The 11,512-nt window shown below is 38.0% G+C and overlaps 2 protein-coding genes across 2 annotated transcripts; both read right to left on the reverse strand.

Moving 5' to 3' along the window:
- Positions 1 to 852: 852 nt before the first annotated feature.
- LOC133715843 (uncharacterized) lies at positions 853 to 6,617 on the reverse strand. The gene is made up of 5 exons (XM_062142506.1): positions 5,797 to 6,617; positions 4,802 to 5,137; positions 4,284 to 4,388; positions 4,097 to 4,174; positions 853 to 1,079 (listed from the first exon to the last, which is right to left on the reverse strand). The coding sequence occupies exons 2-5, from the start codon at positions 4,942 to 4,944 to the stop codon at positions 1,004 to 1,006; spliced, it is 402 nt and encodes a 133-aa protein (XP_061998490.1). The 5' UTR covers positions 4,945 to 5,137; positions 5,797 to 6,617; the 3' UTR covers positions 853 to 1,003.
- A 118-nt stretch (positions 6,618 to 6,735) lies between these two features.
- Positions 6,736 to 9,474, reverse strand: LOC133715842 (putative transcription elongation factor SPT5 homolog 1). The gene is made up of 2 exons (XM_062142505.1): positions 9,196 to 9,474; positions 6,736 to 9,066 (listed from the first exon to the last, which is right to left on the reverse strand). Exon 2 carries the CDS (start codon positions 9,056 to 9,058, stop codon positions 6,959 to 6,961), a length of 2,100 nt encoding a protein of 699 aa, XP_061998489.1. The 5' UTR covers positions 9,059 to 9,066; positions 9,196 to 9,474; the 3' UTR covers positions 6,736 to 6,958.
- Positions 9,475 to 11,512: the final 2,038 nt, after the last annotated feature.

The raw sequence follows: 11,512 nt of genomic DNA on the forward strand, positions 1-11,512 counted from the left end.
GGTTATTGGATACTTGAACTTATGTGTTAAATGGGCCTTGTGTTTATATTTTAAGTATCTTCATTTGACAGGCAGTTCTGCAAATGGAACAGAGTATTCATGTCATTTTGTTGTAGGTTGATGTCGCTTCAACAGGCGTTTCTGAAAAAATAGGGCAGCCTAGGTCCAAACTTGGACTGGATTTAATAAAGGAATGTGCCACTGCATTCTTTCTCTATAGATGTGGTTAAGCTCCAAGCCAGCAATCTAAGGTATTCAGGGGAGCCTGCAAGTACCAATAAGAGCTCTAAGAGGGTGAAGATCAATACTGCAGTCTTCCTGCAAATGATGAGTGTGCTTCAGTTCTGACAGAAATGGTAGCTTTATAAGCTTTACTTTGTTTGAGGTCTGAGATGGAGATTTTGCAATAGGGCTACCTACATCTGTGTCTTAGGGAGTGTTTGGGTAGGGGACTTGAAGGTTACAAAGAATTTCAAGGTGATGGGATTTTAAGGTGAATGGATTATGAGATTGGGTAAGGCTATGATATGTTAATATTTCTCATACATCAATTATTTTTACCAGTTTGAGGACTCATTTTACCACTTTAAAAACTCATTATACTACTTGAGGACTAAAGTCACTATTTGATTTTGGTATTGCTTAAATTCATCGACTTAAAATTTCAACATTCTAATAATAGTATAGTAACATCCTTGACGTCACAACAAAATCAATCCAATCCATTCACATGATAAAACTGAATCTAAATTCAAGAAGTTGGATAAAACTGAAACCAATTATGATATAACAAGAAGATAAATATTATTGATCATCAGAAACCAATCCAATCACATGATCCAAGTTTCTTCAGTGTCTGTTTATCGACTAGAGTTCAGCCTCAAGTCAAGAGTAGATTACAATCTGTGGAGTATTACAACAATTATAATTTTGGTTGGCAGACTAGCTTAAACAATGAATAGTTACGAGCAACATGCCACCATGGATATCAGCAATTCAGCACTTATCGCCGTTGCAGGGTGCTACAAATCTTCCGATGAAGTCCAAGTGTAGTAATCAAGCTAGTATCTTCGAACAATCTGCAAATGATGTGCATAATGGTTCAATTACATCAATTTCAAGTCCAATGGAAAGATCATAACAAGGAACCAAGTATTTTAACTGAACTGCAAGCAATGTTGACACTATTAGAGGCCTAGAGCTCTAATCAGGTGAAGGAGAGTTGTTGCAAAGTAACCATTATGATGCTATTATATATAAAACAGGGTAAAGCTGAATGCATATTTTCCATTATTTTGGACAATTTCACCAAAAGTTCATGGGAAACACTTTCCGTAATAGTACTTCGGTAAAGCTTCTCTGTACATTACCCAAGTTCCATAGCTTAACAAAAACCTGGCTTGACAAAACTGAGTAGTAACTGCTAATGGCCAGTATAATTGTGAAGTGACCATCATAGGTCATATTTCCTCTACTTTGGGTCTAAGCGTCCTAAATCTTCCATTCATTGAATTAGGCTAGTAGCATATAGATGACATGAACTTTGGTTAAAGATGATAAAATACTATGAATATAGCATTTTGGAGATGTTAGGGTAGTAAAAGGCAAAACTGATCATGGTGCACTTCAAGTTTTACAGATCAAACTTATTATACCCAATGATTCAACCCTCTTTCTGAACCCAAAAATTAACATAGATTATCTGATTATGTATAGTTCAACAAAAATAATGCAAAACCTGGACACTAAAAACAAAGACAATAAAGGATACTGGATGAAAGAATGACAATGAACAGCCAGTTCCTGTATCAATTTTGGATGAAGAGAAAATTGATTCAAAGCACAACGTATACAAAAACAAATACTGCCAACTAGTATCCATGATTGTTCAAATCATTTGAAGACATCAGCATGATTTCTGTATTGAATCACTGTTCAAAGCCTTTCTTTAAAGAAAAAAGAAAACAAAAGGAAAACAATTTGTGAAAGTTGCAACAGCTGGGCATAGTTTACACAAGTATTGAACTACATCCCTCATCTTTTAAAGTGTTTTGAGTTACAAAAAGGGCCATGGATTGCTCAAGAAATATTAAACAGTGCAGAAATAACTCTTGCACATCAGAAAAGGAGCTTTAGAAACAATTGATGGCACATAAAGGCATACATAATATGACTACCACTAACAAAGGGATTGTTCCAGCAAAAAAATGCACAGCAAAAAACAAGCATACAGTTTAAGTTCAATGCTCTCTGTTAACACAGCTTGAATGCAAGCTCTCTGTTAACACAGCTTGAATGCAAGTAGGTATTCGAACACTTGTTTTTCAAAAGAGGTATTTCAACACCTAGAAGACATTCTACCTGGGAACCAAACAGCAAAATATATAGCAAACTCAGAAACAGATAAATTTTGCCAGTCACTGTTCACAACAAATTTTACCATTTTGTGTATCAGTGTGTGTGTGTGTGTGTCATTATTAGGTCTTGCTCATGAAACGAATAGAAGGGGCTTATCAACAGTAAAATACTCGTCGAAGGGACTTTGCAAATCTATTTGTTGTTGTTATTTTTTAATAAATCCTGCTATTGCAGTTTCCTCCTTTGGGGTGTATGCAGTATGACAACCTTGGCTGGCTTGGGCTTTTGTTGTTTATTGCAACTGTTGTTTTTGTTCAGTTTGCTTTCTCTTTGTAACATATTGTTTCGTTAATAAAAATCCTTTTCACCGCCCAAAAAAAAAAAAAAAAAAAAAAAAGGTAACCTAGCTCATTCTTGCCTAAATTACAGCTTAATTCTTGTTCTCATACCTTAAACACTGGGCGTCTTTCTCATTCTCTTTTAGTGGGTTCAATAAGAAGCAGCAATCAAGACTTATTTTGAGGACCAGAAAAAATATCACAGGCTACTTTTTAGTAAGGCTACAAGGACCACCAATGATTTCCTAGCAAGACTATGATCAGTTTAATATGTATGATCACATTGAACGCAGACAATGCAGGGGTAAATGCTCTAGACAATGCAGGTTTGTTATGAACTTATGTTAGTCAGTGAATACTGACTGTGACTGAGACAGTGGTCTTTGAACACTGTACTTTAACACAAAAACACAACCTTGTTCTTGGTTTCTTCTGTTGCTCATAGTGGAGAAACTGGGGAAGAAAGAGTCATTACAGATTCCCAGTTCAAGGAAAGACAAAATCCAACAACTAAATAAAATCCCAACAAATGTCTGCGTGTAATCGCAATATGGAACATGATAGGAAGAAACCTGTAACCTATTTTTGCCAAACAAGACTAGATCAGTTTATATCCCTCTATAGTTTTTTGCCAAACAAGGGACATGTGGTTTCACTATTTTCTCGCGTCACTAACTATGGCCCTGCTCCCCTGCTGTTTCTACCAATCATATTTTCACAGATATCTACATAATTAACTTGAAAACATCTGCAATTCCATGTGACCTAAGATGAAAACTAGGGTGCTGGCCATACTAGAATTCGCTAAGAAAGGAGCTGTTTATTCTATTTAGTCTTAATTAGTATGTAGCTCTAATGCCTAACTGTGGAGTCAGGTATTGATTTTTATCTTCGATCCGAGTGACATGAATGAATTTGGTCTCAAAATATTGTCGAATCAAACATATTAATTTGTATGAGATGGAATTATAGAAGCGGGAGAAGGTCAATGAGTCAAATTGATTCTCTGTTCAGCAAAAACCTAGTCCTTATTATTCTGGACATGGCACTTGAAAAATATAGTTGAGTTATTCCACATTCATAGAAAATGAATTGTAACAATTGAGTTTTACATTATTACTGTTATCTGTCCACAACTTTTGATCTGAAGTTCTAAACAAAGATTTACATTTTTCCTGTGTCATCTATCCACAATAAATTGTAGCAAGAACTTGTTTCCAATCTAATTAGGGACCAAAGGTATCTCTTAGAATCGAATGTCATTTACCTGTATTTCTTAAAATTTAGTGCAGAAAACATCGAATGGTGTAAATAGGGCAGATCTGATATAAAACTATCCCACAACACAATAATCGAATCAACTACAGAAGGGAATGCAGTACATTTTACATCTAGCTTACCTAAATTGTTCATACTGCCAATTTTGGGTCCACTGTTCCTGCTGCACTGCCTTCTCCTGTAAGAACGTGGTCTGGATCCTGGAAAGTGCACTAACCCGGTTAAATAAAATTTAAGATAAAGATTCACCGAAAGACAGAGAAAAGAAAAAAACTAAAGAGAGGTAATTATTGGCAAGTATGGCAGTACCTCCATTCCCCATTTGATGTAATCTGGGGACTCACAGGCCTTATATTCATCAACCAAACACTCAAGTATTTCTCTTGATTCATCAAATTCTGAAAGGTCATTCTCCTGTCACATTATGGCATACGTTTCATAAATTGTTACACATGAAAATGTTTTTCTCATCAATCATCAACTCATCAAGATCAACTGCACCAACTATATGGAATATAAATATGGCATATCTACTGAAATAAGTCAATTTCTACTCATTTAGCCAACTTCTCATCAAACATTGTATTGTTAAAAGTAAAAAAAAATCATAATGCGACAAGTTCAACTGTAGAATGTATGAGATATACATATGGCATATCTACTGAAGCAGATTAATTTCTAATATTTAAGTCAAAAACCTCTCACCAAGCATTCTACAGTTACAAGTTAGAAACAAAAATGAACGTATAAGAATCATAGTTGCACCATCAAGAAATTGATCAATCGAGTCTGAAATAATACCGACAGCTGTGCAGGCAACAACTTACAGCAAACATTGGGAACTTCCGGTAGTTGTCAAGAAAAGCTTGCTTCCTTCTTTTTTTTTTTTGACTTTGTCAAGGGGAACCCAAAGACTTCCTAGGCTCAAGATAAACCCCTTCGGCGCATGTGAAATGCTCCAACTGTGCATTGCAGCACAGTGCCTGGCCACTTTGACAGCTTCGGGATTCGAACCTAGTTTGGGGAGCACACCCAACTAGGCAAGAACCACTAGGCCACTTGCAGTGGTTAGCTTGCTTCCTTCTTAACAACGAATACTAGCTCAAACACTTGCTGAAAAGGTGGCGAATACTAGTATGGCTGGCTGGCATAAGACCACTGACCTAAAAAGGATAAAACAGATAGATATTTCGACATTATAATTACTCATCCATCTTATTAAACTGTAGGACACTACCTGGCCCGGCCCTGAGAAATTCAAGGCCCGGGGAGAAAAATAAAATTGGGCCCTTTATATAAAAAAATTTTTTTTAATATTTTATATTGATAAAAAAAATATGATACAATGGGGGGATATAAAACCAATACCCCAAAAAATAAACATTACATCACTTTATATCAATCAAATCTCATCTAAAATGATTTTGTCAACTTTTATATATTGTAAACAATTGCCCATCAATGCATACTTTGGGGCCCAAAGATCGCACTCTTGCTGTTCCTTTTCTCATATTCCTAACAGAAATACTTTTTTTTTTTTTTTTACCCATCTACTCCTTCAATTTGGGCCCTAGGCCGTCACCCTTCAAAACTTGGGCCCTGGGCTATTGCCCTGCCTGCCCTGGGCCAGGGTCGGGCCTGGACACTACAAATGAAAACAGAAAATTCTGAAATTCAAAATTGTAACTCAAATTAACTTTGAAGGGTAGATGGAAGTTTTTTAACAGCAAAAAGAATTGACATTGAGGACTTTCCAGACTTTGTTATCAGCACAAAATTTAAAAACAAGTAAGAAAATCTAAGATAAGAGTCATAGCCTTACCCTATGGCCAGTTTGCACATATGGAGACTTCCTAGACAACGCAACCTGCACACACAAGCAGAAAGTACAAGATCAAACATCCAAATATTGCCAAATGAAGTAAATGAACTCATTTATACACACAAAATCTAGAGTGCAGAAGAACCTGAATGCTTGCAGGGGCCCACTCAATAAAGTTAAGAAGCTGATTACAGAATACAAGCACTAAATACACCGTCCAAAGAAAATACAAAACAGTAGAAGAGAAACAAAGTGCTTAACATCCAAGGCAAATAAGAAACTCTAGTTCATATATCCACAGACAATTCTAAAACTTGCTACCACGTTCCGAGAATATGCATAGACTTGCAGTCATCTACTACAATTGACTTTCATTTCCCAACAAATTCATTTCAAATTTTGATTGGAAAAGATGATCATGAATGAGTAATGAATATTTTTGTACCAAACAGAAATTTTGGTTGTTTGTAGAACTGTAGGATTATCATGCAAATTCAACTATTATATTACTATTGTTATTATTGCATCCTGAGTAGGGTCTACTGTACTACTCCTTGAATGATGTTTAATATCAAAATATATAATTTGTTTGACTGGCTTCTTTTGTCTGAGCATACGATGAAACCATGATAGTTTTTGTCTGCAAAAGGAAACCAATTCATGTCAGAATTGCTCCATTCTGATCTGTGGAAAAGAAAGGCAAGCACCACTTCTTACCTGCAGAAGTCTACGGTCTTCTCATATTCATAGACTTAAAATATCAATATTCTAATAACAATATAGTAACAACATCCTAGACGTCACAACAAAACCAATCCAATCACATGATAAAACAGAAACCAATTATGATATAACATGGAACTAACTTTGTTCTTTCTATGGCCCTGCTCCCCTGCTGTTTCTACCAATCATATTTTCACAGAAATCTACATTATCACATATGAATGAATATAAGAACGATATATTGAGTACTCGCAGTACACATTAGCAATCCACACAAAAACAAAATAGAAAGCTACTTTGTTATGAACTCCATCGTGTTGTGAAATAACAAGATCGAGACTAATAGTACTATACAACTGAATGAAAACAGAGACTAAAGAAACAAAAGAAACTTTGTTCACACAACCATCATTTGATAAACCAAAAGTTGAATCAAGCTCTAATATATAGGAGGGGTCCTCATGCCACCATGTATCGGTGTTGCTCGGGGATCTCTCATGGGAGTCATAGGTGGAGTTCTCATGCCACCATGTATTGGTGTTGCTCGGGGGGGATCTCTTCTGGGAGTCATCATGTAAGGAGTCGTCATATAACGCATTGGGGATGCTCCAGGATCTCTCATGGGAGTTGTCATGTAAGGCATTGACGTTGCTCCAGGATCTCTCATAGGAGTGCTCATGCAAGGCATTGGGGTCTCACAACCAGAGCGATATGGTGTTGTAACTGCAGCAGCAACATTACCTGATTCTGAAATACAATGCAGACGATCAACAACAACAGTCTTCATCTGGGACTCTAGTTCAACCCTTACATTTGATCCTTTAACCTCCACAACACGCCCCCTGCAGCCTTTATAGGGACCTAGACGGAACTTTACTCGGCTCCCTTTACCAAAACCATCCTGCCCATCATGCCTTCTTGCACCTCCAGAAAACCTTGGACTTTGACTAGGGATTTTGTGATACCTTAAGCAGTGGGAGTCGCCCATTGTATCACCATTATTCACTTCAGGACTCTCCACAGCATGATCAGAGAACACGCAGATAGCTTCATTGGTTGCATCAGATAAAATGGTGATCAACTGCTTCTGCTGATCAACCTTAACAACCATGCCAGTTGCTCCTTGTTGACTACCACTAACAACCTTCACATGCTGCCCTTCTTTAAAGCATTTCTGAAGTGCTGTTTGATTGATGGCAACAGTTTCCGGGAGGCCATCCATTTCCGCTTTGATATGAACAGTCCCTAACTCCACTTTCTCAACCCGTCCCACCAAGTTTCTCAGATCTCCGTCCGTAACAATAACTGCATCGCCCTTCATAAAGCTTTCGCCTTTCTTTCTATTTGGAATTGTATGATCTCCATCACCATCAAGTTCCTGGAATTCTTCAAGTTCTTGCAAGGAGGGTTTTGCCTCTTTTATACTTTTATCAGAAACAACTTTAAGATGGAAACCATCTTTAAAGATCATCCCAGATAAGCCATCAACCTTCTCAATATAACCACGTGCCAATGGATCTCGCATGGACTGTACTCGTACACCCAGCTGTCTAACTAGGTTCATGTTCCTAAGAAGTGCAGGAACACGATCAGGACGTGCGCCAGATTCCTTCTTCTTTGATGATTCTACACCTTTTGCAAGAGCTTGTAAATCAACCCTTGGAATTAACTTTACTCTAACTTGCTGTCTCCCCGGGACATGCCCCACAATCTTGGCAAGGTCCCCTTTATATACTCCTGTCTTAATCCTAACCCATTTATCATTTACAATGCTCTTGCTTTCACATGATAGCACATCAATCATCTCTTTAATAGGAACAAGCATTATTTTCTGCAGAATTACATACCTCAGACCTTTGCAAGCTTCCCTCACATGGGCTTCTTTGTAAGCTTCAACATATATGAAGCTTTTCAAGTGATCCAAAGCAATTGCAGACATGATCTGCAATTCTCCAGGATTATCAATACACTTGTGCATTAGACAAGCCGCTACCTCTCTCTCTTTACCAATGGCACACTTCACCAACCACAATTTCGGGTCCTTAACACCGGGTATGAGAGCTTGCTGTCCAACCTCCGTATCATCCTCATATTCTTCCACATGAACATCCCTAAATCTGTCTTGAACCCTTCTTTCAAACTCATCAATATCCTCCTCTTCTTCTTCCTCCGGAAGAACAAACCCCATCCTTCTCCCACCGCCACCATCATGATCAGGTTCGTTATCAAACTCCGGTTCATTAACAATAAACCCATCCAATTCACCCTCATCGTCTTCCTCCTCATCTTCATCTTCATCCTCAATAGCCTCATCATCCACAAACATGGACTTAAAAGGCCTTCCACCACCGCCTTCTTCCTCCTCCTCCTCCGCCGCAACGGATTTCAATTTCCTCTTCTTCGAATTCGACCCTCGCCCTCTCCGCTTCTGGATCTCAATCTCGTCAGAATTCAATCTCCCCCCTCGTCCTCCTCTCCTCTCCTCCTCCCGCATCTCGCTCTCGTCTTCTCCATAATCTTCCTCTCTCCAATTCGACATGGCTCTCGCTACAGAAAGAAAAAGAAAGAGCAAACCCTTTCTCGCTCTCAATTTCGCAACTCCTCTATGGGTTCATACTATGAGGGAGGCAAAGGCCCCTATTTATACAGAAAGTAGATAAAAGGATCCAAAATTACCTACACGCCGCCAAGCCCAATCCAAGGATAAGAACCGCGAGAAGAAGGAGATTGAGGAGGACCACGATTACGAATCGGTTCTTCGAGCCAAGCCGAACCGGTTCGTATTCGTAGAGCTCTTCGTCCTCTTCTTCTGGCTGCGTCGGGGTCCGAATGTTGATGAGGCTCCATATGGTTCGTTGTCTCTGTAGAATCGAATTGGGGATTTTAGTTTTCTAGGGTTTGGGCGTGGGAGAGGCCGAGACTATATGGAGGACGTGGTTGTGGGGATGCGCGGTTATTAATAGGAAAATAGAAAACGTATATTTATATTTATTGGAGTTAAAAACATTCCATATTTAATATATGGATCTTTTCAATAATACTTATTTAAAAATTATTAAATCAAGATTTTATTCGCAATAAAAACTGGAGATAACAACTTTTAATAGAGATATGATAGTAATTAATGTAATGGATCTGGCGGTGAGGGAAAAAATTGATGAAAATTTGGGCCATATTGGTATAAAGAAGATCCTGGAAATCAAGTTTATGGATTTGTCTTTTTTTTTTGGGCCATATTGGTATCGAAAACTAATGATTCAAGTTTCAACATAGAATGTAAAAATGAAATTATCACAAGTAATTCACAGAGATAATAAGAAATTATCTTAGAGTGTGTTTGGATGAGGGAAAAAATGATGGAATTTAATTGAAAGTGAGGATTTCATAATTCCTACAAGCTAATTCCCTCGTTTGGCATTATCAGATTGGAAATTTTAAATTTCTCTGTGGAAAAAAATGAAGGAATTCATTGTTTAAATTCCCCACTTCAATTTCCACCAAAATAGGTGTCATTTACGAATTCCTTTGCAATATTCATTTTTCATTTCCAAAACAAGGCTTTTTTCTATTTTATTTATTTATTTATTTTAAACTTTCTTAATTTATTACACATTTCAAATCTTAAATAGATACACCCAAACAATAGAAATTGCAATTAATGGAATTTTAGATTGATGGAGTTAAAGATTCCATTATTTATAAATTCCTACGGATTTCATAATTTTCTCATCCAAACGCACCATTAAGTAATTCAGCCCCATCCCAATTTTTGCAAGATGTAAATTAGAGAAGAAATTTAATAGTACACATAAACCCAACAAATAAGAGCAATTGAAGCATGAACAAATCAAACCTATCAATTGAAATTCAGAAAGACAATCCATTGAGGCGCAGGATTTAGGAGTTTGCAGATGACATAGATAAACGAAACATTGCCGCGTAGATGAAATATAGCCTCTTCTTCATCTCTGGGGAAGCCATGAAGAGTGGAGAGCCTAGAAAGCGAGAGGAAGGTCTGTCTTAACATATATAGAGGGGCAGAACCGTCTTTTCATGTAACGGCTCGGCTCAAGCCGGCACTGTTACTAAGCTGATGAATAGTAGATCACCAACTTTAGTTACTCCTATAGTATATAGTAGATCACCAACTTTAGTTACGCAAGACCACATGAGAAAGAACCCGATGCCCAACCGAAATTTCAAAACCAAATCAGCGTCGTCCACAATCTATGATTCCCAACCCCTAATTTCTGGGACGCAAGACCACATCAGAGATAACCTGACCCCTAAACCCCACGCCCAGCCCCAATTCCTACCAAATCCGCGTCTTCGATTCTCTGTTAGTTAAACTCGAATTCTTGCGATGCAAAAGATTGGGGATTTTCTTCGACATGCAGACACCTGAGATAGAGCAATTGGAGAGGGAGATTAAAGAAAGAAAAGGGAAGCAGATTAGGGAGCTTCAAGAGATGGAAGAGGAGCGGACTAGGATGGCGGAGGTTTTTGCGAAGAATGACGCCGATTGGGACTAGGAGCAGATTGTCGACGAAGATTGCGCTTGGGAAGTGTTTGCTGGCGCCAATCTTGGAGAAGGTGTTGAAGGCGTCGCTCTGCATCTGGGCGGCCGGCTGGAGAGAGAGAGAGAGAGAGAGAGAGAGAGAGAGAGAGAGAGAGAGAGAGAGAGAGAGAGAGAGAGAGAGAGAGAGAGAGAGAGAGAGAGAGAGAGAGAGAGAGAGAGAGAGTCTTATCGGAGAGAGAGAGAGGTTTGTAGTTTATTAATTAGATTGGGGATAAAAATGTCACTTACGTTTAAATTGGGTAAAATGGGAGGAAAATTTGGTTAGTGGGGTAAGTGGGAGTAACTTGACTCAAAATTGGGCATTGGGTCAATATCCCTTATTTTTTATTACAACTAACAAAACGGAGAAGATTTTGAAGAATTCAGAGTTAGGTGATCATATAATTTTGAAAAACTTTTCTTTCTGGATGTGTT

This window comes from Rosa rugosa, chromosome 6 (genome assembly GCF_958449725.1).
Source record: "Rosa rugosa chromosome 6, drRosRugo1.1, whole genome shotgun sequence".
Classification (NCBI taxonomy): domain Eukaryota; kingdom Viridiplantae; phylum Streptophyta; class Magnoliopsida; order Rosales; family Rosaceae; genus Rosa; species Rosa rugosa.